Here is a 27,195-nt window from a genome sequence, read left to right as displayed (position 1 = left end):
CGGGACGAATAAAGGATTATTTTATTTCATCTTATCCTACACTTGCAATATTGGGGAAGTTGGTATAACTTGGTGCTGCTTGGTAGAACTCGCCGCATCTCAAGGAGATGGAAAACAAAACATTTGGCGTTATGCCACATAAACATAATGACATTCTAAATGTAGGGTTGCTATGACATGTTGTAACAAAATCTGATAATGAGTCAGATAACAGAAGGTGGTGTAAAACAAGAAAGAAGAAAAGAAGCATTCCTTTTGCACATATATAAAACACTTCATAAATCAGCTTAATCAGTAACACCGGAGAGCCAAAGTCCCTCAGTCACTCTTTGCAGCGTGAGCTTCACTCCTGGGCTAAAGGTCTCCTTGTTAACGTGCACGTTTAAAGCACAGCGGCGCTGTTAGCTCGCCACAGCGCGATGATGGAGCGAGCCCTGCTGTGGTTTGGTCTCGTGGTCCTAGCATCTTCACACACTGTGAGTATTGATCCGCTCTCCGTGAGGCAGGCGATGCGATTACGGCCTTCAACTGACTGACGACTCTCACTGTTTGTTTCCCAGGTACCCGTTTCCCCTGAGGTCCACGGTAAGTCAGAACTAAACCATTTCTTCAAAGGAATAAGAGTTGTTGAAAGGCTGTGAGAGGAACCTGAGCCGGACTGTCTTGTGTTCCAGAGGTGTACAAGAACGGAGAGGACGAGAACCCCACCCTGAACCTGGGTGAGCGGCAGCATATGTTCCTCGCTCCGGATCCTGAGGCAATGTGTTGATTTAGTGTGTGTGTGTGTGTTCCTGTTTTAAATATATGGTGTTGTTCCTGTACCACAGGATCAGACGCTAACCTTCTTGAAGGGGACATTTTAATTCCAGTAAGTTGTACTTTAATATATTTTATTTTTATTAGACCTTGAGCGGTGTATTATTTTGGCAGCGCTGCAATCACATGTCAGGCGGACGAGACTGTTGCCGCTCTTGAGTAATTTTATTGTGATATCTATTCCAGATAACAAGATGTATTGTATTGTGTGTGTTTATGAGCCTCGATTAGGTTAATGCTCACAATTTGTTTTGCTACTTTTTTTTTAAAACACCTCTCTCGTGCTACAGAAAGGAAGGAATGCCATGATTGACAAAAGATACAGATGGAATTTTCCAATTCCCTACATTCTGGGTGACGATTTGGGTGAGTTTCTTCTTTACGAGTCACTAACCATCGAGGATGAAAGAATGTTTCGTCCTCTTTTGTGACTTCCTCTTTTGTTCTCAGATCTGAACGCCAAGGGCTGCGTCCACCAGGCTTTTGAAATGTATCGGCTGAAATCTTGCATTGACTTCAAGCCTTATGAGGGAGAGAAGACGTTCATCAAGTTTGAAAAGAGAGGCGGGTATGTTAAAATTGACCCGATACCTCTGTGCCCGTTTAAACCGTAGGTTCGTGTTTAAGCTAACTGTCCCTGCTGCGTCCAGGTGTTTCTCCAGCGTTGGGGACCAGCAGACCGGTCAGATTCTGTCTCTGGGGTCCGGCTGCGACCACAAGGCGGTGATTGAACACGAGCTGCTCCACGCTCTGGGGTTCTACCACGAGCAGTCCCGCACAGACAGGGACGACTACGTCGACATCTGGCTGGATCAGGTGTTGCCGGGTACGTCTGGGAACTGACAGCATGCGGCGACCTTGGACTCTTCTTAAAGGCATTCAACAGAGTTCAGAATGACTAAAATCCACGTGAAATTTCCCCCGCAGGACTCCAACACAACTTCAACAAGTACAACGACGACTACGTCACCGACCAGAACACGGCGTACGACTATGAGTCCGTCATGCATTACAGGCCCTTCTCCTTCAATAAGAACGCATCCATCCCCACCATCACCACCAAAATCCCAGAGTTCTACAACATCATTGGCCAGTACCTGGACTTCAGTGAGATGGACACCCTCCGGCTCAACCGAATGTACAACTGCTGTACGTATGTGCTGCATGGCTCAGGGTCCTACTTTGACTTCTCTTGAAAGCTGAAAATGGGCCAAAACCTTTTGAATGACCCTCTTCCCTCCGCAGCTGGTCCCCTCACCCTGCTGGACCAGTGTGCCTTTGAGTCCGCCAGCATTTGCGGGATGATCCAGGCCTCTACCGACGATGCTGACTGGATCCATACCAAGAGCAGTGTGGGTGCAGAGGACCATACCCTGCTGGGGAAATGCAGAGGTCAGAGTTGACTATTGCTAAAATCCCAATGAACAAGAACAAAACTGAAGATGTATGCTGCAAGCTTGTCTGGTTCTTCCCGACTCTAGATGCCGGGTACTTCATGCACTTCAGCACCATGATTGGGAATCCTCTGGAGTCCGCACTGCTGGAATCCCGAACCCTCTACCCCAAGAGGAAGCTTCAGTGTCTGCAGTTCTTCTACAAGATGACCGGAAGCTCCAAGGACAGGCTGGTGATCTGGGTCAAGATGGACGACGGCACAGGCGACGTCCGTAGAATGAAGAAAATACACACATTTTATGGTAAAATAGGAAGTGGGCATGTTTACGGAAACATATTTACCAGCAGACGCTTAAAGCCACTTGAGTACACAGCTTTGCACCGAGGCAAATGTTTATTTGAACATTTGTTTAGCTGCCCGCTAGTTTGAAAATGATATTCAAATCAAGTTATTCTAAGACACCATAAAGCATACGCTTTGCCAGCATGCTAAATATCGAGCCACAGCCGGCACGGCATCATCTTAGCTTAGCATGCAAATTGGTAACAGGCTCTGTCCAAGATTGGATCGGTAAGGTTAGCAGGCTATTCTCAGAAAACCAAGCAGATGTTGTTCCCGTACATAATCCCCATAAAACCACAAATTGTCTTTTTCCAATTTTCTTTTTGTGTACAAATTTTACAAAGCAAGATAATGAGTAGAATTTAGTGGTGCTGGTTGGCTTTTATCTTTGGACAGAGCCATACTAGCTGTTCCCTTTGGCTTCCTGTCTTTATACAATAAGATGGGTCTAGATTCATCCTAAATCAAGAGATACGAGAGTGGTGTAAAATATTTCATCCAACTCTATTTCATCCAACTCTGTTTAGCAAAACCTCACTTTAACACACAAACAATATGTCCACTCATAGTGATATTGGTCATCTTGTTCCTCTCCCTGTGACCCAGCGGATTCTGACGACACATGGAAGCTCGCCCACGTCCCGATGGAGGTCGGGGTGAAATTCCGCTATTCCTTCCAAGCGGTGCGCGGCAATCCCGTCGCGTCCGCCGGTGGCATCTACATCGACGACATCAGCCTGACCTCCACGCGCTGCCCCAGCACGGTGTGGAGGATCCAGAACTTCTCCAGGATCATGGAGACGGCCAACAGCAGCACCGTCATCGACAGCCCTCCTTTCTACAGCCCCGAAGGCTACGGCTACGGCGTCCGCGTCATGCCGTCGTCGAGTTACACCGATTACACCGGGAACTACGTGGGGCTGTACTTCCACCTGCTCAGCGGGGAGAACGACGTGGTGATGCAGTGGCCGGCCGTGAACAGACAGGCCACCTTGGTGGTGATGGACCAGGACCCGGACATGAAGAAGAGGATGTCCTCCGCTCGCAGCCTCACCACTGACAAGATGAAGAGTAAGCGCTCCAGTGTCCTCAACATGTTCAATTGGACTTTGAAATATTATTTGTAAATCCATTCAAACAACCCCGAAAAAAGTGCTTTCCAATGCATGAGCTATCGGAAAAAAGGGAAACTTCAAATTACTACTGAAGACATCTCCAGAGTGTTTAAGTGCCTTTAAGTGTTCCTGCTGTGTTCAGACAGAAAGGGAAGACAATGTTTGTTTCTGTGCACATTTAAACGTTGGGGAGTTTTAAAGTCTGTGTTCGTTCACCTAAAACAGCCAATGTAAGCGTAGAGATGTTAGCCGTAAGCTAGGTGCGCCTGTATGTGGCTGTATTCCAAAACTCACCAGTTCCTTCGATTATTTTCCTCCAGTCTCAACCCTTTATGAAGCACACTCATAAAGGGACAAGCGTGAATTGTCTCTTAAAGGAAAAATAATATATATTTTTTAAATTCCGCACGTCTTCGCCCTCAAATCGTGATTTTGTGTCTAATGGCGTCCATTTGTGTCTTTCCATTGAGTTCCTATACATTCATCCTTTCAAATTCATCCCCGCGTTCGGTCTGAAGTCAGAGGTCTACTGGAGGTCTGCAGCTGTGAATGCTAAGGTCGTGCTCCCACCTGCTAAACGTAATCGTGAAGTGGACGTGAATGTGTCTGGAAGATGAGAGACAGTTACTCAAAAACCCCACGGTGCTAAAGTCAGGGAATCAAAGTCATTCCCCAAGACAGTCCATCCAATGGCCGCGCCATATGGAGGGTCAGGTTGTTGGACGGGATCCCTCCTCACTCCTCTGCCTCTTTGTGTTCTCTAGCACCAGAAGGACAGCTGTTTTGGGACAATCCGTCCAAGGTGGGGACGTTCGACCCCTCCTGCAAATGCTTCAGGAGTGAATCGTGGGGCTGGAGTAACTTCATCAAGCACTTTGACCTCAAGCGGCGCAATTACCTGAAGAACGACGACCTCTTCATCTTCGTGGACTTTGAGGGTGAGTGGCCTTCTTGTTCAGTGTCGTTTGGTGCTGAGCGCCCGGCTGACTGCTGACGGTGACGACTTCCTCGTCCACAGACATGACATCACTGATCAAAACAGAAGTTCCCATCAAACCAGCGGAGTGAGGTCACCCGGGATCGTACAGCAGGATGAGCTGGAGGTAAGGGATCAGACATGTTTCTAGTTCCAATATGACATAGCTGGATGGTGACTTTTCTTTTCTTCTCATTTAAAGTCATCAGATGCAACATCTGCAGCTGGGAAGCGAACAACGAATGAATGGAAGATTACGAATATAAGAGTCAAATTTAACGGTTATTAAGTTATATTTGGTCCATAATCAATAAATAAGGGTTGCAATTGTGTATATGCATGTTACGCTTTTAAGCGTCATCATTTTTTAACAACAAAGTTATTTTGCATTGAATGGTTGTCTCAATAAAAACTATTAAATCAAGCAGTTAAAGAACAAGCCTGTGGTCTGTTTGTTTTAGAGAAACGTATCCTGTATTCTTTAAATTGATAAACTAGTCTTCATATTTGCTTTTTTACGTATCCCAAAAAAGGACAATAATAGAATGTCTTGAAGTAATAAAGAAGTCAGTATTTTAAGTGAAATAATAGTTGTATAGGATGTCAATAAAAGCAATAAAGTCACAGTATAATATGTCAAAAGTAAGGTATGTCATAGAAAAGGCATATTATATTTGGTAATAAAAAGTAATGTCATGAAAAGTCATGGGAGTCTCTGTATAGTTTGTAAAGAATGCATATTATAGTATAAAGAAAACATTATAGTATAAAATTAAAAACATTGGAATAAAATAAAGGCATAATATAGTATAAAATAGAATATTTGGTAATAAAAAGTCACAGAAATGTACGGGCAAAGAGAATTCTGTTAATTTTTTCTAAAATGAAGTACTTTATTTTAAGAGTCACATTTTTCATAAGCTTTCTGTTATATATTTAATTCTTAAATGATTTATTTTCTCTATTTTACTTAAAACGAGAACATTACTTGTTTTATTTGTATGTATTATTTATATTTAATCCAGTCCAATTGTAAAATGTAAAACTATTGTTGAGGTATTATGATAGATAACTTTCTTTATTTGATTTGACGTTAATATAACTGCTGGGCCACTTCAATATATATGGAATTACATCATAGCACAAATTAGACATTATGAAATGTTCCTGACCTTAGAATGAGGACATTCTCTCTAACTGAATCTGGTTGAATTGTAATTAATGAATGAATGCTCCTGATATAGTTTGTCTAAAAACAGCTGTGATATAATATAGCATGTCAGAAACAATCATAAAAAAGTAGAAGCCCAGCATGTCAAAAACATTTTTTAGGTCTAAATAGTATCTGTTTTTATCTGACCCCCAGGAACATCCAAGCATCTCATAATATTCAGGACCTTCTCACTATTTTCCATGCTTTTTATCTCACCATACACCTAAGAATTTGAACGATTACTCTGTCAAGGGATTCTCCATAAAGGTTCTCTTTCTGCTGAGATCCTTGTTTGGTCCATGAATCCACAAGAAACCAGTTGGACAACAGCACACAGCTGGGCGGACTGAGGGCTGGAGGGCAGCTGATGGTGAAAGAAACAAAGGGAACAGAGACTAATGCGGCACAGCTGATGCACAACAACAAGGGGAAGAAACACGGAGACAGGAAGTCAAGCAAACACAGGACACAAGCGACAAGGAACTTCAAAATAAAACAGGAAAGAGACAAAACAAAAGTCAAAGATCACGTCAAGTGTGTTGCAAAAAGTCCTTGTGCTAATGTCTAAAGAGGTCATATTATAGTATGTCATCAAAAGTCATATTCTAGTATGTCTTTATAGGAACTTGTGCGAGCCGACCTGAAGGGAGATAACAGCTACTTATCTCCTGACTTCATGTTGGTGAATGATCATAAATCATACAAAATGAAAACATGTTTCTCAACATGAAGGTTATGCCTGCCAGTCTCATCATTACTGGTTATTATTATGCTATGTGTTGCTTACTGTAATCAACAACAAAGGGACAGTACCAATACAAGTGAACGCTTCTCTCTTGGCATGACCTCTTATCATTTGGCAGAAACATATAAAGACATAAAAGAGTTTTTGCTGGTATCTTTGATTAAGGGTCAAAGGTCAAGTTTGAGTTCCACAAAGGTGGTGCAATAATAAATCACTCAAGTTCTGCTTCAATATTAACACGGTCTGCTGCATGGACATTTGATAGGTCACAGTTATCATAAGATAGGGGAAATGTAATAAAGCACGCTATCAGGATCCATAACATGTCTTAACATCCATAGCACACATGCAGCTGTTTATTTTACTTTGTCCATTCGCGTCTGTAGATTAATCATAAATTCACCCAAAGTTGCCATTAGATGAAGCCTCATTTGCATATGTAAAGATAGCAAATGTAACACATCTGTAAAGGCCATGAAGCTCCACTGCAGTAGAACTCAGACTCCAAACGCTCCACTTTCATTCCTATCTATATTCTGAAGGTTTTTACAGAAGGGTTTGTTCATATATTATTCACAGCCTGATGCATAGAACATTGTATTACTAAAAGCCTTGAAGAATGGATTTCTATCTTTTGACAGTATTCTCTGCGTTGTGGAGTACAAAGAGATATCCAAACTTCCCTCAGTGGAAACTTTAATATCTCAACAAAGTGAAACAAGAATCCAATGTTCACATATATGTTCTGGAAATCTATGCAAATCAGTACATATTTATTAAGATAATGCCTCATTTGCATGTTTAAACATACAATACAACACAGTCAGAAAACCTGTAATAAAACAAACAATTGCCTTAATGTAAGTAATAAACTGGGGAAGTTCCATATCTAGTTATAGCGTTCCTTTCCCCTTGGTCTCCAACACAGAGAGGTCATGGCTTTGACACCACTCCAGGGGGTTCGCAAGATTTCTTTATAAATATATAAAAGAATATATACATATATAAAAAAACATGAAAATACTTGTTCACTGATCCCTGTCGTCATATTGAAAACATTCTCTAATAAAGTATATTTACATCACTGAAAAAAAGTTGAGCAGCACTGACATAGACGACCTCCTGGGTTTTCCTCTCACCGAGGCTCTGTGGCCTACATGGATTACATTTGTACCCCCAAGGTCAAACTCACTAACAACATAACTGCCTGTTTTATGAGGCTTCAGGTCAGAGTTCATGTTATTGTACTGTTGATGCTGATGCCTCCGTACATGTTGCAGTCTGCATGCCAGAAAGGTGTGAAGCTTCTGTTACTCATTGAACCCGTAATGCTGATCAAAGGTCCCCTGGGACACATTCTTTATAGGCACGCTCATGCAGCTTCAGAGGAACAGCTCTGTGCCCGGACAGCAACATGGGCTCCGGGGACCGCTTGAGCAAAGTTGCCGCCCTGATTGGAGTCTTCTTGGTTTTGACGGTAGGGGCATTTGAAATTCAATCATATCAAGAAACAGAAATTGCAACAAAAAATAAAAAGTCTTCATAGAGAGGTTTACATTTTTATGGATCTCTTTTTGTTCGCCAGGTGCGAGCTCTTCCTACACGTACCGGTTTGTTCCCGTTAACTTAACTTGATCAAAAACAAGCATGTTTTTTTTATATTCCCCCCCGCAGTAACAATACATCTATCTTCTAGCTGATTATGCAGATGCTGGGGAGCTGAGGGACGACATACCCGAGATCAATAGAGGTATACCTTTGTACCCGTATATATACCCGTCTCCTTTGTTGGCTGATATTCATGTGCACTGAACCTGTGTTTCTTAAGGGTTAAACCACCTGTTTGAGGGAGACATCGCTGTTGATGTAAGTATCTTAGAGATGAGACGATGTTTGTCAGGAACTCAAAAGCCGACTCTGAGCGCGATCATTGTGTCCTGCAGCCCGGCCGGAACGCCATCCTCGATCAATCACGGAGATGGACGTTTCCCATTCCCTATATCTTAACGGATTCTTTAGGTACAAGGAGCACAACTGAGAACATTTCCCCCGCCACATAATTAAACGAGAAGGTACATCTACACGTGGTGATATGGGATTCCCTTTATTCTAGAACTGAATGCCAAAGGTGTGATCCTCCAGGCTTTTGAGGAATACCGTTTGAGATCCTGTGTGGACTTCAAGCCCTACGAGGGAGAGAGCAGCTACGTCTCCTTCACCAAGCTGTCCGGGTGAGCTGGCGGCTGCACAACTTTGTGGAACGATGCAGTCAAGTCATCAGAAGTGTTACGATGTGGCCACGTTGTGACCACACGCACTGGCAGCACCTTTCGGTTCATTGCTTTGCCGTTTTACCAATGCAGATGCTGGTCGTTTGTTGGGGATGACAGAACGGGCCAGAATGTGTCCATCGGGTCCAGGTGTGACACCAAGGCCATCGTGCAGCACGAGCTCCTCCATGCGCTGGGCTTTTACCACGAACAGTCGCGCTCAGATAGAGACGACTATGTCAAAATCTGGTGGGACCAGATTGAAGTTGGTGGGTTGAACGGAAATTCGACCAAGTCATTACCAAAGTGTATCCAGACACACAAATGATGAAATGTGAGAGGTGAACAGCGTGAGAACGCCCATGGTCTCTGTGTAAACAGTGGACAAAGTCACCATCTTGATGGCTCCACATAAAACCATCTTGGCTTGTTTTCCAAACAGAAGTGACAGGAAAGGGTGGAGCTAAGTACACACTAAAGAATGCAAGACTGCATTTCCACATTGGCTGCACTTTTCAGACCTTGGATGTTGGTCTAAAAGATACACTTTCTCATAAAAACACCCACAGAAGGCAAAGGCACATTATTCTTCATTTACCTCTTGTATTACTTCCATGCTGTATATATATACAAGAAATGTCATGATAAAATATTCAAAAGGAAGCGCAGATGTGAAGGTTACTAGGTGAACATTTTCATTAGTTTTCTGTGAGCAATCAGATTAATGATGTTAAGAAATAAATGGGACACTTCACAGGCAGTTTAATGGTAACTCTGCAGTTGTTGTCTTGTAAAAACATCTTCTTTGTCTGAGACCGAGACAAAGCACAGTCAAAATGAGGCCAATTCCCACGAGACCGATCTCGAGATGCTACATGCTACTGTCAGCATTCTGGTGTCTAGAACAATGCTAATATGCTGATGTTTAACAGGTATAATGTTTAGTGTGTTAGCATGCTAACATTAGCTAATTAGCACTAAACACAGGGTTGAAGATTATGGAATGGCATTGGTTTTGCAGGTATTATTCTGTGACCAACGATTTTGCTATTACATGCAAAGATAACTAAACTCTTTTTGTTAAATCTGAAAATACAAACTAAAATGTACAGAAATATTACAGAGGCCATGGGCCAGATGTCTTCAATGGGAATGTAATCTAATCCAAGCAGGTTGAAGGCTGCGTTTAATCTGAAAAAAAGAAATACAAGAAAGTGAATTCTAACAAATAACCATACTTTTAAAGGACAGGAGGATTTACAGCTTCTACATATACATATGTTTTGTTGGTAAACCTTTACTTGACTGTCTACATGTTACTTTCTCCTCACAGGGAAGGAGCACAACTTCAACAAGTATGAGGACGACTTCATCACTGATCTGAACACGCCATATGATTATGAGTCCATCATGCACTACAGGCCGCTGTCCTTCAACAAGAACGACAGCGTCCCCACAATCACCACCGCCATACCGTACTTCAATCAGGTCATTGGCCAGCGGCTGGACTTCAGCGCTGTCGACATCACCAGGCTCAACCGCATGTACGACTGTGGTGAGTGCCTCCTTTCCTGTGCACCTCAAGGTCAGAGAAGACATCCTGGCAGGGAAAGTGGGGAAGTGATGTGAAAGTAAATAAAGGAATTATTGTCACATTAGATCTGAAATACATTTACATTCTCATCTTATAGCTGCGCTAAAATAATTATCTACAAACTCTGACAGCCTCCTCAGCTTTCTGCAAGAGAATAAGACCAAAAGATGTTTTTTTTTGTAAATATCCATCTAGTACTCCATATTTACCCCAGACATGTTGTTGTTGTTTCTAACTGTCGTGTTCCAGCCAACACACACACTCTCTTGGACCAGTGCTCCTTTGAGCTGATCAACATCTGTGGAATGGTCCAGAACGAGGAGGACAACGCGGATTGGGTCCAGACGCTGAGCAATCCTGCTGATATGGACCACACCGTGGGCGGGCGCTGCAGAGGTACTTCACTTAAGTTTCACATCATACACAAAGAAACAGTGCCTCGCCAAAGTATTCACACCCATTGGCGCTTTTCCTATTGTGTTGCGCTACAACCTGGAATTAAAATGTAATGGACCAACACCAACACAAAATGGTGATAAAAAGAACGTGTTGTAAAAAATCCTAAAAACTAAAATGGAATTATGCATAAGTATTCAACCCTTTTACTATGAAGCCACTGAATGAGCTCTCAAAATGGAGCGAATATGGCACCACAACAAACCTGCCAAGAGAGGACCGAGTCCTCCTGGACGGGGCAAGGAGGCCACTAATCAGAGGGGCAACAAAGAGACCAAAGATAACCCAGAAAGAGCTGGAAAGCTCCACAGTATCTGTCCATAGGACCACTATTAGTGTTACACTCCACAAAGCTGGGCTTTATAGAAGAATGACAAGAAAAAGACGTCATCAGTATAATCCAGTCGACGCATTATAGACCGATGGTTGTTCCTGTTTCAGATTCCGGCTACTTCATGAGGTTTGACACATCTCCCGGCGTACCGGGAAGCAGCGCCTTGCTGGAGTCGCGTATCCTCTACCCCAAGAGAGAAGAGCAATGCCTGCAGTTCTTCTACAAGATGACCGGAGCAGCTGGGGACAAACTGGTGGTTTGGATCAGGACGGACGACGGGACCGGGACTGTGCGCCGGGTCAGGAAGATCCACACCATTACAGGTACTGTGTTTGCATCATTCTTACGCCAGCACAGAACGACACTACAGTAGTCCGCTGCTTTTGTTGTCTTTCAGGAAGTGGACATGCTGCCTGGAAAATAGTACATGTGACTCTCAAGGAGACAGAGAAGTTCCGCTATTTCTTCCAAGGCGTCAGAGGATCGTCCGGCTCCTCGGGTGCCATCTTAATCGACGACATCGCGCTCACTGAGACCATTTGCCCCGGCGCTGTCTGGCAAATCCACAACTTCACCGGCGTTCTCAACAACACTTCTGTTGGCGGTTCGTTAAAAAGCAAGTGCTTCTTCAACTCGGAGGGCTACTCGTTCGGTATCAGCGTTTACCCGAATGGAAAGGAGATCGACTCCCCTGACTACGTCGGCATGACCTTGCACCTCTGCAGCGGGGAAAATGATGCAGTGATGCAGTGGCCGGCCGAAAACAGGCAAGCAACCATAGTTGCCATGGACCAGGACCCTGATGTGAAACTGAGAATGTCTTCGACGAGAAGCTTCACCACAGGTAAGCCCAGGTCACTGGCTGTCAGGAACAAGAGAGTTATAGTCTAGTTTGCTTATAGTTTGGCTTTTGCTCACTCAGATTGTGAGATTCTTGCTTCACCCCGAATACAGCGTCAAAGCAAGAGATCATCTTCCAATGGAATCACTCCCATTTTCAAACTCAACTACACACCTGTATTGCATTTTGCAATGATGACCCAAACTCTCAAGGTGAAAACAATATCAGCTTCACAGCAGCCGTCACGTGAGAAAAAAACGGCAGGCATTGAGAGTGCAAGAGTGGTATCTTCTGCCAGCATTCCTCTTTTGCCTTATTTGCACCAACAGTGTTGCTTTTTGCGTTCACATGACAGACACACAACCTGGGTCAACAAAGAGAGCGGATATCTCAAAGCCTGGCTCTTTACAAGTTGCATCATCTCCCACTCTCACATCATTTTGCAACCACAAATGTGCATAAATGTTTTACTTTTTCTTTAATAATTAACCCCCTCAGACACTGATCCTCGGTGGAACAGACCATTGGCTGCTTCAGGTGCCGTGTGGGACGAGGACTGCCAGTGCTTCCGCGGTCAAGACTTTGGCTGGAGCACTTTTATTTCTCACAAGCAGCTGCACAGCAGGAGCTTCCTCAAAGACAATGACCTCATCATTACTGCTGACTTCAATGGTGAGCATACCAAAATGTCACCTCCTCTACCTGAGTAGTACCTCTAATATATGGTATACTCAACTATTCTTACATCAGACAAATAGTTAAAACAATAACTCAATTCATTGAATTCATTTCTGCCCCTACATCAAATGTTGTCTCACTTCATCACACATATTCTTACATTGCCGTCTTTAATGAGCTCACACTTTATCAGACCTTTTCATGAACATGTCGTTTTGTTAGATTTGACCCACCTGATCGAGAGCGAGGTGCCCGTCAAACCGGCCGCCCCGAGCAATGACATCATGGACGAGGACCCGAGCAGCGAGGTGGAAATGAGGCCCGAGGTTTCAAAGCACAGAGAAGCGCGTGCTGCCAGCGCCTGTCGGCCCAACACCTGTTTCAACGGAGGCGTGTGTGTGGAGAGTGAAGGGAAGGCCTCGTGCAGGTGTGTGTGTGTGTGTGTGTGTGTGTGTGTGTGTTTGCTGGGGTTAATATACAGCACACGTTGTTTGCAATAATTAATGTCTACTTTGTTTTTATTGTGGAAATTTAGGATTTCTAGAGAATGTTGTATATTTGGGCAATCCTCACTTAAAACAAAAAAAGTATATGAATGAAATGCCAATGAGGCAAATAAGACTTGCACCTATACATTTTTTAATATATGGAACTACGCCACGCCTCGCTTAGCTTAGCATAAGCTAATAAGATTGGAGGCAGAATGAGAGAGGGAGTCTGATTCTAGCCAAATATAAAACATGATTAATATCACCTTATAAAACGTAATTAACACAATTGCTCAGCTTTACGCCAATTTATAAGATAATTAAGCCACTCTAGGCTGGGGTGACCATATGTTCACGCTCATGTACGAGCTTAGACGTATTCATCAGGAGGGAAACAATAATGGGAAATTCAAAATAATGGGAAATTAAATTGTAGTTTATTTAGATTCCCGAAAGAAATAGTTTGACATTTTGAGAAAAATAATGTTTGCAGACAGTATGATACAAAGACGTAGACCAATCTCCTGTCTGTGTGTTAAGTGAGCTGGAGGGCAATTAGCTTAGCTTAGCATGAAGACTGGAATAAAGGGGAAAAAGTTTGAAAATGTACCAACCTGTTTATATTTAAAATATACACAAACAGTAAAGTGGCTTTGTTGGCAGTTAGGAGCTTGAACTATTTCTTAGGGAACAAAATGTAGAAGCAGGGACTTTTTGGACTGTTGACATCACCATGTGGTCTCTCAAAAAAACACAAATTGGCCTTTTTATATTTCTCATTTAGAAAATAGTTCAAAGCAACTCCTCGTGCCTCAGGACATGTTGTTTTGTAATACTACGATGTGTTGTTCAGGTGTGTGTCCACCCAGACCAGCTACTACGCTGGCAGGAGGTGTGAGGAGCTGAAGGTGGGCCGAGGCGTCGTGGGAGCGCTGCTTGGCGGCGCAGCAGGGACCGTGGTTCTGACCCTGGCCGTCTTCAGCGTCATCAGGAGAGCTCAGTGAAACACGCGTCTCCTCTGCATTCATTCAGCAGAAAACAATGGGCCCAAACTGGAGAGAGACGTGTTAGCATCAGTTTATAGGCGTATTATTTTGGACACTAATTGCATCCCAAGCCCCATATAGTCCCTAAATCTGTAGAAGTCAAGCCCCAGCTTTGCAGGAGAGCATGAGTTTGTTTGATTTGTATGATAAAAAGAATCATATGTGGTTTTGCTAAATTGATTCTGTTATACAAAATGTATAGTTGAGGTAAGAATTTCTCAATCATGTATAATATAATGAACAATACAATACATTATATTCTTTGTCTTTATTTGATGGATATGTTCATACATACAGTGGTTACACACATAGTATACAGGTTGTAGTTTAAGTAATTTAAAGACTTTCTTTTATACCAACATATCAAACTTATTAAAAAAAAACCTACAGTCAGCTAATCCTGGTGGTACAGAATACAACACATCCAATAATGTGTTTGGAGTCTAAAGCCTCTTCTTGAAGCCATACAGTTTAGTGTTGTGTTTCACTTCTTCGACAATTATAATGGAACATAATCTGTATCTGCTTTACCCTTAAAACAATGTCATGCATTTGCTAGATTTACATATTAATCTCTGGAATCAATGTGTTCATGTGACATCTTTGTCAGCCTCAGCTAAGGATGATGACTGTCAGTGAAACTAATGAAGTGCAACTAATAATCATATTGCCAATGACAATTCTATAACATAGATACATTTTAGCAAAACTTATGAATTCAACTTTTAGCTCAAGCTTGTTGAATTAGCCTTGAGATGAAAATGTAATACGTTAAATACGATAAACAACGTAACATTATTTTAGACATTAATGTATACTACCTATATCATCTCATGAAACTGTCTAGGAACTACAATCAAACATGAAGTCGACTAAGAGTCGTTGGCTTCAAGTGGAGCTGCTGTCTCCATCTCCACGATCTGAAACAGAGAGGATCAAGTGTTGAGACATCTGTAGACTAAACTCACACAACAATACAATACAATATATATTCTGCTTACATGTGGAGCTAAGGAGATTTGCTGCTATTTAAACTGAGAGACCAATTTCATGTAACTGAGCATAGCATAAGATGACATTTCCTATTGTTACTGCAGCATACTTGGCATATATTAGTATCACAAAAGCGGAAAACAGATAAAAGTGGTTACACACAACTTGACTTTGTTACTTTGCTATTCCACGTGGTAGACTCACCAAACTGTTCCAGCAATACGCTGCTGCATTGGAAACATTAGAATCATGAGAAATGCTGCTGGCTCCAATGTGTTCTGACTCATCCATCATGAAATAATGTACCGTTTACCATTTGTTAAGCTCCGCCCCTCACTGCTACTCCGCCAAGCTATCAGAGCAACCATGGAGCCCACACTGTCACTAACTGCACTCACTGGATGAAACAAATCTAATTTTCAAAAGATTATCTAGAATAGATGTCCGAGTGAAGCAGACAGAAGGGTCTACAATACGGGTCTGAAGGATGTTTGTGTTATTGAAGAAGCAGAAAATACACGGACACAAGTAGAAGAGACGACCAATGACGTAACAAAAGACTGACCTCTGTCTCTATTTGTCTTTGGTGTTTGTGGTTGAAGTCAAATTCTTCATGCTTTCACTCTTCCCTTTTGATTTTGCCTGAGGGTAAAATAAAACAGAGTTATAATGCATGTTCCCATCATTCACGGTGTTATTCTGGATAGACCTCATTGGTAAACTTACCATTATGATCTTCAGCATTTCCTCTCGAACCTGTCAATAGTAACACAAAGAAAAGATGGTAAAACTAAGCAACATAGTAACTGGCAACATATGCTTCCCATCGCACAGGTAAGAATCCCCGACAACTGTTCAATAAATCAATTAACATGGTGACACTGAGAGAGCGTGGATGAAACCTACCTTCTGCTCTGCAAAACACCCGGTTATCAAAAGCCAAAGGCCCTGCAAGACAAGACATGGAGAGCAACAGGTTTCATTTTAGGCCGATTTTTTTAAAAATACTGATTTTTAATTCTACACTACGTGTCTTGCTTTTGGCCAATGATCCCATGAATTTTGCTACATTTTGGTCTAAATGTGTTGTCTTTTGTCTTTAGTACTGGAGCACTTATGGCACTTATACAGAGACCTCCATCTCGTGTTGACCACAGGACAGAGCGAAGGACTCTGGTGTGACGAGAGGAGGCGGACTCTTTGTTTACATCAATGACGCTCTGTGCTCAAACATAGTCAACCCTGTGTGGCCTTATGTTATTAATTATCCTTGAAATAGCTTTTTTTTTCACAACATATGCATTACTGTGCCTCAAGACCATTGAGGTGTAAGTGGTGCTCCCCTTTAAGTTTAGTGCCATGGCAATCCCTGTTTACAATACCTGTTTACTAAAGCAGCTTACATTTGGGGAAAAGAGAGCACTGGTATCAGGTTGGCAGTTGGTGTGTGTAGCTGAGCCGACGTGTTTGTTTGGTGTGTGGATTGCTTTCAAATTACCTGGAAGGAATTGAGGATGGTGAAACTGTAGTTAGCGACAGTGAACATGGGATTGTTCTTGTCCAAAAGGAGCATGGCGAAGCCAATAATCCATGTCAGTCCAAAGATAGGCGATAGAAAGACCACCAATTTAATGATGCCTTTGGCTGTCTCCTTGTCATCCGCCTTGCTGCCTTCAGGGGCCGAGGACTTCACAACAGTAACAATGACGACCACCAAGGAAAATAGATTTGTCAAAATCACAGTTCCAATAGGGAGCAGGAAAGCATGTATAGAACCCTCCAAGAGTCGTACAAATACCAGCCAGCATGTGTCCTTATCAAAGTACGGCTTGTAGGTGTACTTGCAATACGTATAGCTGGATCCAACTATTACGATTGGGCAAACATAGCCTACGATGCTGGAGAGGAACATAAAGACTTTTTTCCTCAGCGGGCTGAAGACGAAGATGAGCTGGTGGACGAGCATGACACTCAAGCACATCATCCAGCTGAACATAGCCAAAAAAAACAGGTGTTTGCACACGGTCAAAGCTAGGCACAAGGTTTCGTCGATTCCCTTGGGAGAGGCCAGGAAGCAGCAGTCAGCGAGCAAGAGGAACGTGGCGATGTTCACGATGGCTGTGTGACGGAAATGTGAAAGGTTGGACTTGACCACGGCTGACCACACAAGAAACTCAACGGTGAGGAAGATTAGCAAAGAGCAGATGGACACACCCAGGCCCACATAGGTAATGATGTCTAGGACTTCATTGGATACATCTTCTTTGGCCATGAGGACAGAGAATGCAGTCAGGTGTTCGCATTTGCAGAATGTTTGGTTACCATTACTAGGTGTGACAACAGCGCATCCCTTATCTGACCAGTCCTTCTTTTTGGGGTTCCAGAAGACGCAGTAAGGTTTAGAGAATTCCAGCTTCTCCAGGGGGAACTGCATTCTAATTTGCAAAGACGAATTCTTGTTGTCCTGAATTGTGGCCGATAATAATAGGCTGCTAGGCACGGAAGTTTCGCGGAAGTTGTTTCTTAATTTATCCATAAGATTTTTCACGGCAAGGGTTTTCATAATTCCGGTGATCAGGTTTAGACTCAGGTCGATGCCAAACAAAGACATACTACATTCAGGATTAGAGCAGAATTTGAGCTGTACATTTTCATTGTACAAAATATCTTTTGCGCTCCCGTTGACCTGGATATTATCCACCAGACGCTCAACAGACTGAAGGTAGTTTGCTGACATATCGTGAATGACAGATTTGTTGACATGGTTGACCCAGGACTTGTTTACCATATTGCTTGCTGTGGTAATAAGATCCTGAAACAAAAGAATGAAAAGGTAATCAGTGCTAAGGCGCATGCTATCTCGAGATGTGCTGATCTAATCCAAAGGATCGGCATTGTGCCGATCCACTGATAATAAAATGTACTTATATCGACCAAAAAAAGAAGATCTTAATCCAATCCTTTCTTTACTGTGATGTGTTTTGTTCAACACAGCCTACCGTGTGAGCATTGCACTGCAAATGGAATATACATTACAGTGTGAATGTGGGAAAAGTATTTGGGATAACTGGTACGAGTTCTGACATTGAGGTTGCCAAAATGCCCAGATTTGCCGAGCGCTGACGATAATTATCATTAGTAAAGAGATGCACAAAACTATCTCCAAACCTCCAAACTAAACTTCCATTATTCATTGTATTTTTTAAATTAGGAAAATAAGTGATTGTATTGAGTCATTTGTGGAAATACAGTGTGTCAGATTTAGTAGGCAACAGGAGTTGATTCAAATACATATTTAACTAACATTTTAGTAGGTATTAGGTATCAGATTGGACTCTGTATCCTCAGATACCCAGAATTCACTGACTCGTATTGCAAATTTTCATTCCCGTCTGTGCATTGACTTTGTATGCGATCTACTGGCGCCAAACATTTGCAACGCTTTTGGTGTGAATGCAGCATTAGGAGTAGTTTTTATTTTCAAACTGCTTTTTCCAATGTCAAGCAGGAACCTTCAAGCTTAAAACTCCACATGCATTGCAATGAAAGTATTGATCAGCAGGGGCTTACAGGAAGGACGGCCTCTTTCAAGGCAACATACTGTGATGCACTGGCCATCACGTCAAGTATATTGATGGAGGCGTTAATGTCGGCCATATATTCAATGGGATCGGACGAGATTGTAGAACTGTTCCTAAGTCCTGAAAATATTTTCATGGCCATCTCCTGGGTAGCATTTAGTCCCTTATGGAAGTTCTAGAAGCAAAACAAAATACAAATTACATTCCCACGCATGGTATAGACAGTTTAATCATGTGTTTCAATACACAATATTCAGAAATTAGCTAGCCATAAACAATAATTTATCTCAGATTCCTACATTCCAAAATATTGACCTACTTCAGTAGCCTAATTTCTGGAGTAGTCACAGTAACTTGAGTTACTTAATTATAGCATTCAATCTTAATTTACAGTGTGAGCAATGTATAGATTAGCATGCTAGCTGTCTAGTATGGTACCTCATGGTAAACGTGTGTGTTCATCAAGTTCAAACAAGATCACTCCCAACAAGGTTGGCATTTGTAGCAGTATCAATCCTAATGTTTTGATAAAGCCATACATGGTTGAACATGTGAATGATCCAGTGAGGTGTCAGGGGTAAGAGACAACACGTGATTGGTCGTCTAGACTCTAGTGTACTTTCTGAGCACTGATAGTTGGTCTGCAGGTTGAACGTCATAACAACTTTGAAGAAATAACTTTTCTCTTGTCAAATTGTAGGACCATCAATGCATGAAATTAAAAATACATGTACTAAAAATGTTATAAAACTTTATAATTTTGCCACACTTACATCTGCCTCATTTCCAACGGTGTGCAACGCTGCGTTGACGCAGTAGTAGAACACAGGCTGCCAGGTGGTGCCTTCACAAGTGCGTGACTTATAGCCAACCATGTTCTCTGCACACGTGATATTAATCACTGTGTCTTTAGTTGGGGTATTCGGCCAACGGTCTCCATTTATATCATATTCTTCCACGCAAAATACGTCACCCTCTTGAACAAAAATATATGAAATTATTAGTTGATGCATGAAACATTGCTAATAAATGTAACTATAGATAAAGTAATACAGCACTCTGAAATGTAAGATTGTATTAAATGATTACAGAGACTAAATCAAATTACAATAATTTACTATTTAATTGAAAATAAAAAGTTACCATAAATTACTGGGATATCCACTTGTTCACTTTTGATTTGTGCCATGCTATTCTTAAAAGTGACAACAACCCTATGTGGGTCTGGGATTCTCCGGCAAGCGACTTTAATGCTGAAAGTGTAGACCTGGTAATCTTCATCAGCTGGAAAGAAAGAGAAGTTATCGAGGTTTGCTGTTGTGGAAATGTGTGCATTTTGCAGAATTATTGTGAATACAAATGTGTGTTGATGTTATCAAGTGAAAAAAAATGTCATGCTGCAGCTGATGAAAGTATGCAAAGGGGACAGAAAGATGTATAAGATACTGCAGGACTGACTCACATATCGGTGTGCTACTAATGGTCAGTCCCATGTAGTCCAACCAGACTTTTAAGGTCTCGTCGGTTTTTAAGATGGTGGCCGTGACCGTCACAGGAACAACGTCTGTGCTCGGCAGTGCAAAACAGCTCACAGCGAGAGGCATGATCTTCAAGGTGATCACATCAGGCAGGAGTATCACCTTCAGCGGCGCCCTGGATGTGTGCCTGATGGACCCGCTGGTGAACCCACACTCGTATAAGCCTGCAGGCACATCGTATAAAGCACGGGTCAGCTTCAGCGTGGGATGAATGTGAAGATGACTCAGGTCAGAAGTGTCGCCAGCAGATTTGTCTTGGAATTAAACAATTCCATGAAAGTAAAAGTAGTGGCCTCTGTGATATATTGTTATGTAGGACATTGTCAGCACTGATCCATTAAACATATGACTATTATAATATAAGACCATAGCTAGCATAGGAATGACGCCCCCTCCGGGACACTCAGTATTGTGTTTGTTGGCTCTACAGAAAGGAGAGCGGTCTAGCTAGCGTTCGCTGTCTCTGAAAAATATGCACCTCCTGGAATTAATGAAGGGTGCTCTATAATTAAATACAACATCTTCTTTGCGGGGATTACGATTCGTACCAAATAACAAGTCAAAACAGTACAAGGTAGTATATCTTAGCTTTGTACTTGCCTGACCAGATGCCTGTCACATTCTGGAGTTCAACTTGGATACAAGACTTGTATTCCGCTGTGGCACAGTCGTGGTTCAGTTTCACCACGCTGCCTTGTTTCAGGTCAAAGCGCGCGTTCATCGTGCTCAAGTTCCAGCCGGCGCTGCCTGTCGCCTCCTCCAATCTGCATGTCAGTACCGGCACCGACAGGTAGCACACCGGAGCCGGTGGGGCCTCGATGGAGACCAGTCCTGTGTGAAGAAGGCCACATAAATACGTATGACTAGAGTACAATAGCCTTTCAATGACAAGCCACTGGCTTGTGAGTCCCTACAGACATGCTGTCTATCCCAGACTTCTGGTTCAGTGTCCATGATGCACACTCACTCATCTCAGTGGATGAGTGGTAATGATTTCAATGTCAGTTGATAATTTATCTTAAAAACTGTGAAAAGTAAGGATGGAGCTGGCAAAGCAAACAAGTTAACCGCCTAAGAAGAAAAGACGCCTGATAAGTGAGCAAAGTACGTGAAGGAATGTACAAGAGATTGGGAAAGTGACATTAAAGGTAAAGGGGGTTATACCAAAGCTCAGTAAATTCACATATTCACATACATATTGTGAGTCTTTTATTAAAATGTTGTGGATTAACAGGATAAGGTGCACGAGTTGGAATAGTGTTAATACAATGCTCACAGGGAAGACTACTTAATGCCACTGCACTAAACATTGTTGGTTTTACTGTATAGATATTGCAATACATTTGGCAATGATGCTGGACTTTAAAAGCAGTGTTTATGGTTTACACGGGCGTATTTTGAGTTCTGGTATTGGGGTACTTGTATTGGTAGTTGGGCTGGTTTCGTCATACAGACCTGGACAGTGTGAAAATCCCAGTTTCTAAAAAACACCTGAAACTAAGATTAATGTTTAAAGAAGGATAATAACGAGATTAAAAGGGTTAAAGTTGTAAGACACAAATAACTCCCCGGCCCTCCATCAGCCCGCTGTGACTCCCTGGGGAGGGATTGAGCCTCGCATGACATGTTCCTTTAGTTTGCAACTGTGCTGAAAATTACAAATGAAGAGATTTTGTCCATCGGAAAGTGCTACACAGCTTTTATTTTGAAATTATGTATATATTTCTAAACCCAATATATCTACAGATATTAATGATGCTGGTATGACGTCAATAAACTGTGAAAAGATCATTTTCACTGTCTATGTTTCTGCACGCAGAAAACATGGACTCGACCTCGAAAGCCGACACGCAGCTGATCGCAGGCTGTGAAGTGTCAGGACACAGAACTACAGCAGCGATGAAAGTCGACATGGTCGAAATGATTGACCATCAACTCTTTGATCCTGACCTTCAGTGTTGACCAGAAGCACAACACCGAGAACTCTTTCCAGATTGTCGACGATTTCTTGAAGTTTAGAAGTTTCAAACCGGACGCTGACAGCTGCCAGGAAGTCGACTGCGTCGTTGTCCAGCCTTTAAGATTCGGATAAATGAAAGATTATGGGTTAGTGAGAACATACCGTTGTATTATTATGAGAATGGAAGGTGTGTTCAGATGACATGCAAGGCACAGTTCCATCTTGCTTTATTGTGTGCTATTATTCACGCAAATCTCCCCGCTGGAATAATAGCACACAAAACAAGCAAATGTACCAAGTGTACAGATGTGGAGCATGGTCTTTTCAAACTGTCTTTTCAGCATAGCTCTTACAGGAAAAAACTTGGTTTGGGTAAAAATAAGTATGCGTTTGTTACATAGTTACGTGGGCTACGTTACGCTGAATATGTTTGTCACATAAACTAAGTATACTTGTTATATACACTAAGTATACTAAGTACACTTGTTATATACACTAAGTATACTAAGTGTACTTGTTACATAAACTAAGTATACTAAGTGTACTTGTTACATATACTAAGTGTACTTGTTACATAAACTAAGTATACTAAGTGTACTTGCTACATAAACTAAGTATACTAAGTGTACTTGCTACATGAACTAAGTATACTAAGTACACTTGTTATATACACTAAGTATACTAAGTGTACTTGTTACATAAACTAAGTATACTAAGTGTACTTGTTACATAAACTAAGTATACTAAGTGTACTTGTTACATAAACTAAGTATACTAAGTGTACTTGCTACATAAACTAAGTATACTAAGTGTACTTGCTACATAAACTAAGTATACTAAGTGTACTTGCTACATAAACTAAGTATACTAAGTGTACTTGTTACATAAACTAAGTATACTAAGTGTACTTGCTACATAAACTAAGTATACTAAGTGTACTTGCTACATAAACTAAGTATACTAAGTGTACTTGCTACATAAACTAAGTATACTAAGTGTACTTGCTACATAAACTAAGTATACTAAGTGTACTTGCTACATAAACTAAGTACGTGCTGAGACGGACACGTCTTCTCGGCCTGAACTCTTCCTCTGAACCAGTGTATCCCTCCACGAGTCGTACTGCCGCCTCACAAAGCTCCACCAATCTAATTCTCCAGGTCAAGACTAGTTGCACCATCCATTTCAGCCAAACATGTTCTTTGAGAAAAGAATAGAAAGGAAACTACAATACCTCTGACCGGTTACATTCAGGGACTCAAAGCCATTCAGTTCCTCAAAGAAAGTTTGAAGCTTTGAAAAGAAAGAGCGTTGATTTATTTAAATATTGACTCATGTATTGCAGTAAACGAAGGAATGTACATGTAGATATTTGTGATCAGAGAAAGAGATGTACCAAGGCAGTTTTGGAGGCATCCCAAATGACTCCGTTCAATATAATCGATCCATTGATGGAAACTGTTGAATACAAGCATTTTCAGTTCAGATATCAGCAAGCAATAAATAAAGAAAAACAATAAAGTGTAGTATGCAGGAACAGTTTCAGATGACAGGGACCCTTGTTCCATCTACAATGGACAACACTCATTGACAAAAATACAGCAAGACAGAAAAGGAGTAGCATTTGGCCGGATCAGGGCTGTTACCATCGACTTTGTTAATGCAGAGTGACGCGATGTCGGACACGTTTTGCAGACAGTTAGTTTCCCGGCAACAGTTGAAATTGTAGCAGATTGGGTTGCTCCAAGTGTAGTCGGCACTGCAGGTGCAATTCGTTTCATCTCCAATAATCAGGCAGTCTAGATTGAGAAGCAGAATCGTCATTTAAGTCCCTCAGAACTTGGTTTTCAAGTATCTCTCTACAAAGAAACAAATGTAAGAGAGAGGCCGTGAAAATACTCAAAGGCTCTAATCTGCTTCATTAGGACAATGTGGTTTGAACATCATGTACTAAATGAACATCATGCTGTATTGAAGAAGACTTGAAACTAGAGATTGAGACATAAACTCATGTTTACAATGTTTACTGAGGGAATACATCAAGAGAAGTAGAGTCATTTATGTAGACTTCTATACAACCAGACTTCTTTTTGCAACCGGAGGAGTCGCCCCCTTATGGTCAGTAGAGAGAAAGCATTTTTTTAAGAGGCTTCGCTCGGCAGAACCGGAGGTTGCCGCCTGCTAGAAACTGGCCGTTTCTGACACGTACAAACTGACGCTAGAGAGGGCGCCATATTTAAAAATGTAGGGCCACTTGAAAGTGACAATATGTTGGCCAAACATAACTTTACAACAATGACAGGCATGCTGACCAATACCAATAATGCATTATGCTACGTGCTGAGATTCCTGGTTTTTCGAAGTAAGACATAGAATACTCATTGTCTCTGTATTACAGAAGAACTGATTGTAAATAGCCACGGTAAGACCAAAGAGCGTCAGCACGATACCTGATGCCAGTTGTGTGTTTCCGAGGGTCACTGTGTGGCTGTTTGCGGTGGCGTCGGACACCTGGAGGTCAGTTGAATTAAAGATGGACAGGATAGTACTGGTATCCAGAGTGATGTTACTTTGCACCATCAGCTCCCCAAAGTAGACGTCATCTCCAACAAACACACAATAAGAGATTGTGTGTTATCTTTTTGTATTTTGAGCAACTGTGTTGATTTAAAAAGGGATTTAGAAAAGGTCTGAAAGCAATTTGGGAACATATGAAAAGTGTTCAGATTGTCATGTGAAGTTATGAGAACATTATGGAAAGAACCCGACAGAAAGTTGAAAATGCTTTTCTTTATAAAGACATCACACACAAGTCATCTCAATATTTAACCATGACATGGAACATATTTTAAATAACTTTCCACGTTTCCAGCGTCACCTCTCAATGATTCATAACACAACTTCTCCTTGATTAAGACGCTTTCCGTCATGTTCTAATTATAGAATCTTTTAATACATTGAATTAAATGAGTGTCCAAAACAAGCACCAATTTGCACTAGTAATATCATTGCGGCTGCCGCCTGCAGTGCTCTTGCTCGATAAAAGACCAACTATTGAAATTGTTCGTTCCTATTTGTCAGTTAGACACAAACGCATTGGGAGATAGGGTCCAAGTTCAAAATTACCGAAGGTACCGTTTAACTAAAACATTGCATCATTTCACTTTGGAATGTTCTAATAAACCTACATTTAATTTCAAAGCATACCTGCTGCCAAGTCGTACATTGAAATGAATCCGCTAGTCTTTGCAAAAGTGTTTGGTTTTAGAAGCCTGCTGATAACTGGCAGGGCTAGTTGGTGAACAGCTGTAGCTGGTAAGCTAACGGAGAGTGTTCCCTCTGACTGAGGAGTGTAAGTAACAGCATCAACATAGCTAACTCCTTTGCAGACTCTGGTTCCCGTCCCCTCAGAGCTCAGCATTATCAGGTCTTTCGTCCTGGCCCGGTTTTATTTGTGGTATTTCACCGAAGCATCTTAATAACAATGCAGCCAACTCACTTGCTGCAAGGACCTGCAATGACACGAAGAGGCAAACAACAGAATTAGCCTGTCTGTCATGTCAGATTAAAATATATAAAGTGTATCTTTTTAGTGCTGAATTTACACAGATCAAGATACAAATATGTTTTTTTGTCATTTACATCATTTTTGTCAGTACATGCAACTAAATTATGTGCATTTAAATAGTATATAAGATTATGAACATGTTAATACATTAGAAATGTTAAACAATGTTCTCATAGTTCTGCTGAGGATCTTTACCTGATAGTAGATGTGCGCAGCTCCAATCAGGAGCACAAGCGCTCTGGAATACATTGTTAATCTGGTGTAGGAAAGACAAAACAAAAGTGCAATTGAGGAACACATTGACACCTTTACAAGTGCACATGCATAGACAGGCACTTATATAAAGGAGCACGCTTCTAAACAAACAGTCAAATGATCATAATTCCCGAGTACTTAATACACATCATGACATTGTATCAGGATATTCATGTTCCTCATGATTCCTAATCCTCTTGCTGATCCCCTGATCTTTAGTTCTCCACCAGATGGTGCAGACGGTTCTCCCACAGCGTTTGTAGTTAAACCTGCAATGAAAGCTCTGTAATTTGTGGATATGCAGAGAAAATCAATTTGCATGTAACCCACGTATTCATAAACAAGGAAGCATAACGACATCCACCTTAAACTGAGAACTGGTTGGTGCACGCTCTGTCAACGGAAGCAGAGAGCAGCCGTTAAACCGGCAATAAGCAAATGTAAAAACAAATGAACCCGCCTCTGCGCTGAAGCCAATAATATCATTTGAATATTGCTAATTCCAAAGTTTGACATGACAATGACATACAACGACCTTCATACAACCGGACTTCTTTTTGCAACCAGCGGAGTCGCCCCCTGCTGGTCAGGCAAGTGTTATGACATTTAACTGGAGGTTTGCGCCAGTTAACACTTTCTATCATGTTTATTCGGGAAAAACTCTCATTATGTCCAGTTAAAAGTCTGACTCTTCAGGTATGATGAGTGAACACTCCTGTAACTGTTGAGGTTAAACATATACAAACCAACACAGCTACACTGTCTCTCCACACTCAGCTGTTCCTGGCTATTCACACGGTCTCTTATTTAAAAGAATCTTTCAGTCATATTTGATTTGTGTGTTAGATGTTTAAATGGCTATGCTAGCAGTGCATCTACACTATAACAGGATTTATCTGAAGACTTCCACGACACTGCCGTCTGTTTTTCTTTCCAGTGTATGGAAGAGCATATTTTTGCCTGCCAAACTTGTTTGCATGACTTTGAATG

The 27,195-nt window shown here is 41.7% G+C and overlaps 3 protein-coding genes and 1 long non-coding RNA gene across 4 annotated transcripts; 2 read left to right on the top strand and 2 right to left on the bottom strand.

Moving 5' to 3' along the window:
* Positions 1–419: 419 nt before the first annotated feature.
* mep1a.1 (meprin A, alpha (PABA peptide hydrolase), tandem duplicate 1) lies at positions 420–4,967 on the top strand (the record flags this gene model as incomplete). The annotated part of the gene is made up of 14 exons (XM_079216341.1): positions 420–476; positions 561–585; positions 675–719; positions 828–868; positions 1,107–1,182; positions 1,267–1,384; positions 1,467–1,642; positions 1,744–1,965; positions 2,062–2,208; positions 2,298–2,513; positions 3,161–3,625; positions 4,434–4,607; positions 4,688–4,772; positions 4,848–4,967. The coding sequence occupies 13 exons, from the start codon at positions 420–422 to the stop codon at positions 4,735–4,737; spliced, it is 1,812 nt and encodes a 603-aa protein (XP_079072467.1). The 3' UTR covers positions 4,738–4,772; positions 4,848–4,967.
* A 3,050-nt stretch (positions 4,968–8,017) lies between these two features.
* mep1a.2 (meprin A, alpha (PABA peptide hydrolase), tandem duplicate 2) lies at positions 8,018–14,268 on the top strand (the record flags this gene model as incomplete). The annotated part of the gene is made up of 14 exons (XM_079215140.1): positions 8,018–8,080; positions 8,189–8,207; positions 8,300–8,353; positions 8,432–8,469; positions 8,547–8,622; positions 8,717–8,834; positions 8,967–9,142; positions 10,207–10,428; positions 10,717–10,863; positions 11,365–11,580; positions 11,655–12,101; positions 12,597–12,770; positions 12,999–13,203; positions 14,118–14,268. 14 exons carry the CDS (start codon positions 8,018–8,020, stop codon positions 14,266–14,268), a joined length of 2,106 nt encoding a protein of 701 aa, XP_079071266.1.
* A 314-nt stretch (positions 14,269–14,582) lies between these two features.
* adgrf3b (adhesion G protein-coupled receptor F3b) lies at positions 14,583–26,199 on the bottom strand (the record flags this gene model as incomplete). Its single annotated transcript, XM_079215138.1, has 12 exons — positions 14,583–15,230; positions 15,869–15,945; positions 16,030–16,059; positions 16,210–16,251; positions 16,802–18,115; positions 18,874–19,059; positions 19,658–19,728; positions 20,347–20,586; positions 21,023–21,253; positions 24,833–24,985; positions 25,882–25,894; positions 26,146–26,199. 11 exons carry the CDS (start codon positions 26,197–26,199, stop codon positions 15,877–15,879), a joined length of 2,403 nt encoding a protein of 800 aa, XP_079071264.1. The 3' UTR covers positions 14,583–15,230; positions 15,869–15,876.
* Positions 22,419–23,841, bottom strand: LOC306734644. The gene is made up of 3 exons (XR_013770969.1): positions 23,779–23,841; positions 23,617–23,675; positions 22,419–22,497 (listed from the first exon to the last, which is right to left on the bottom strand). It is a non-coding gene; the product is annotated as an uncharacterized lncRNA (long non-coding RNA).
* Positions 26,200–27,195: the final 996 nt, after the last annotated feature.

Source organism: Taurulus bubalis (assembly GCF_910589615.1).
Source record: "Taurulus bubalis genome assembly, chromosome: 3".
NCBI classification, from domain to species: Eukaryota; Metazoa; Chordata; class Actinopteri; order Perciformes; family Cottidae; genus Taurulus; species Taurulus bubalis.
Note: the sequence above shows the minus strand (reverse complement) of the source record. Positions and strands in the feature narration are given on the sequence as shown.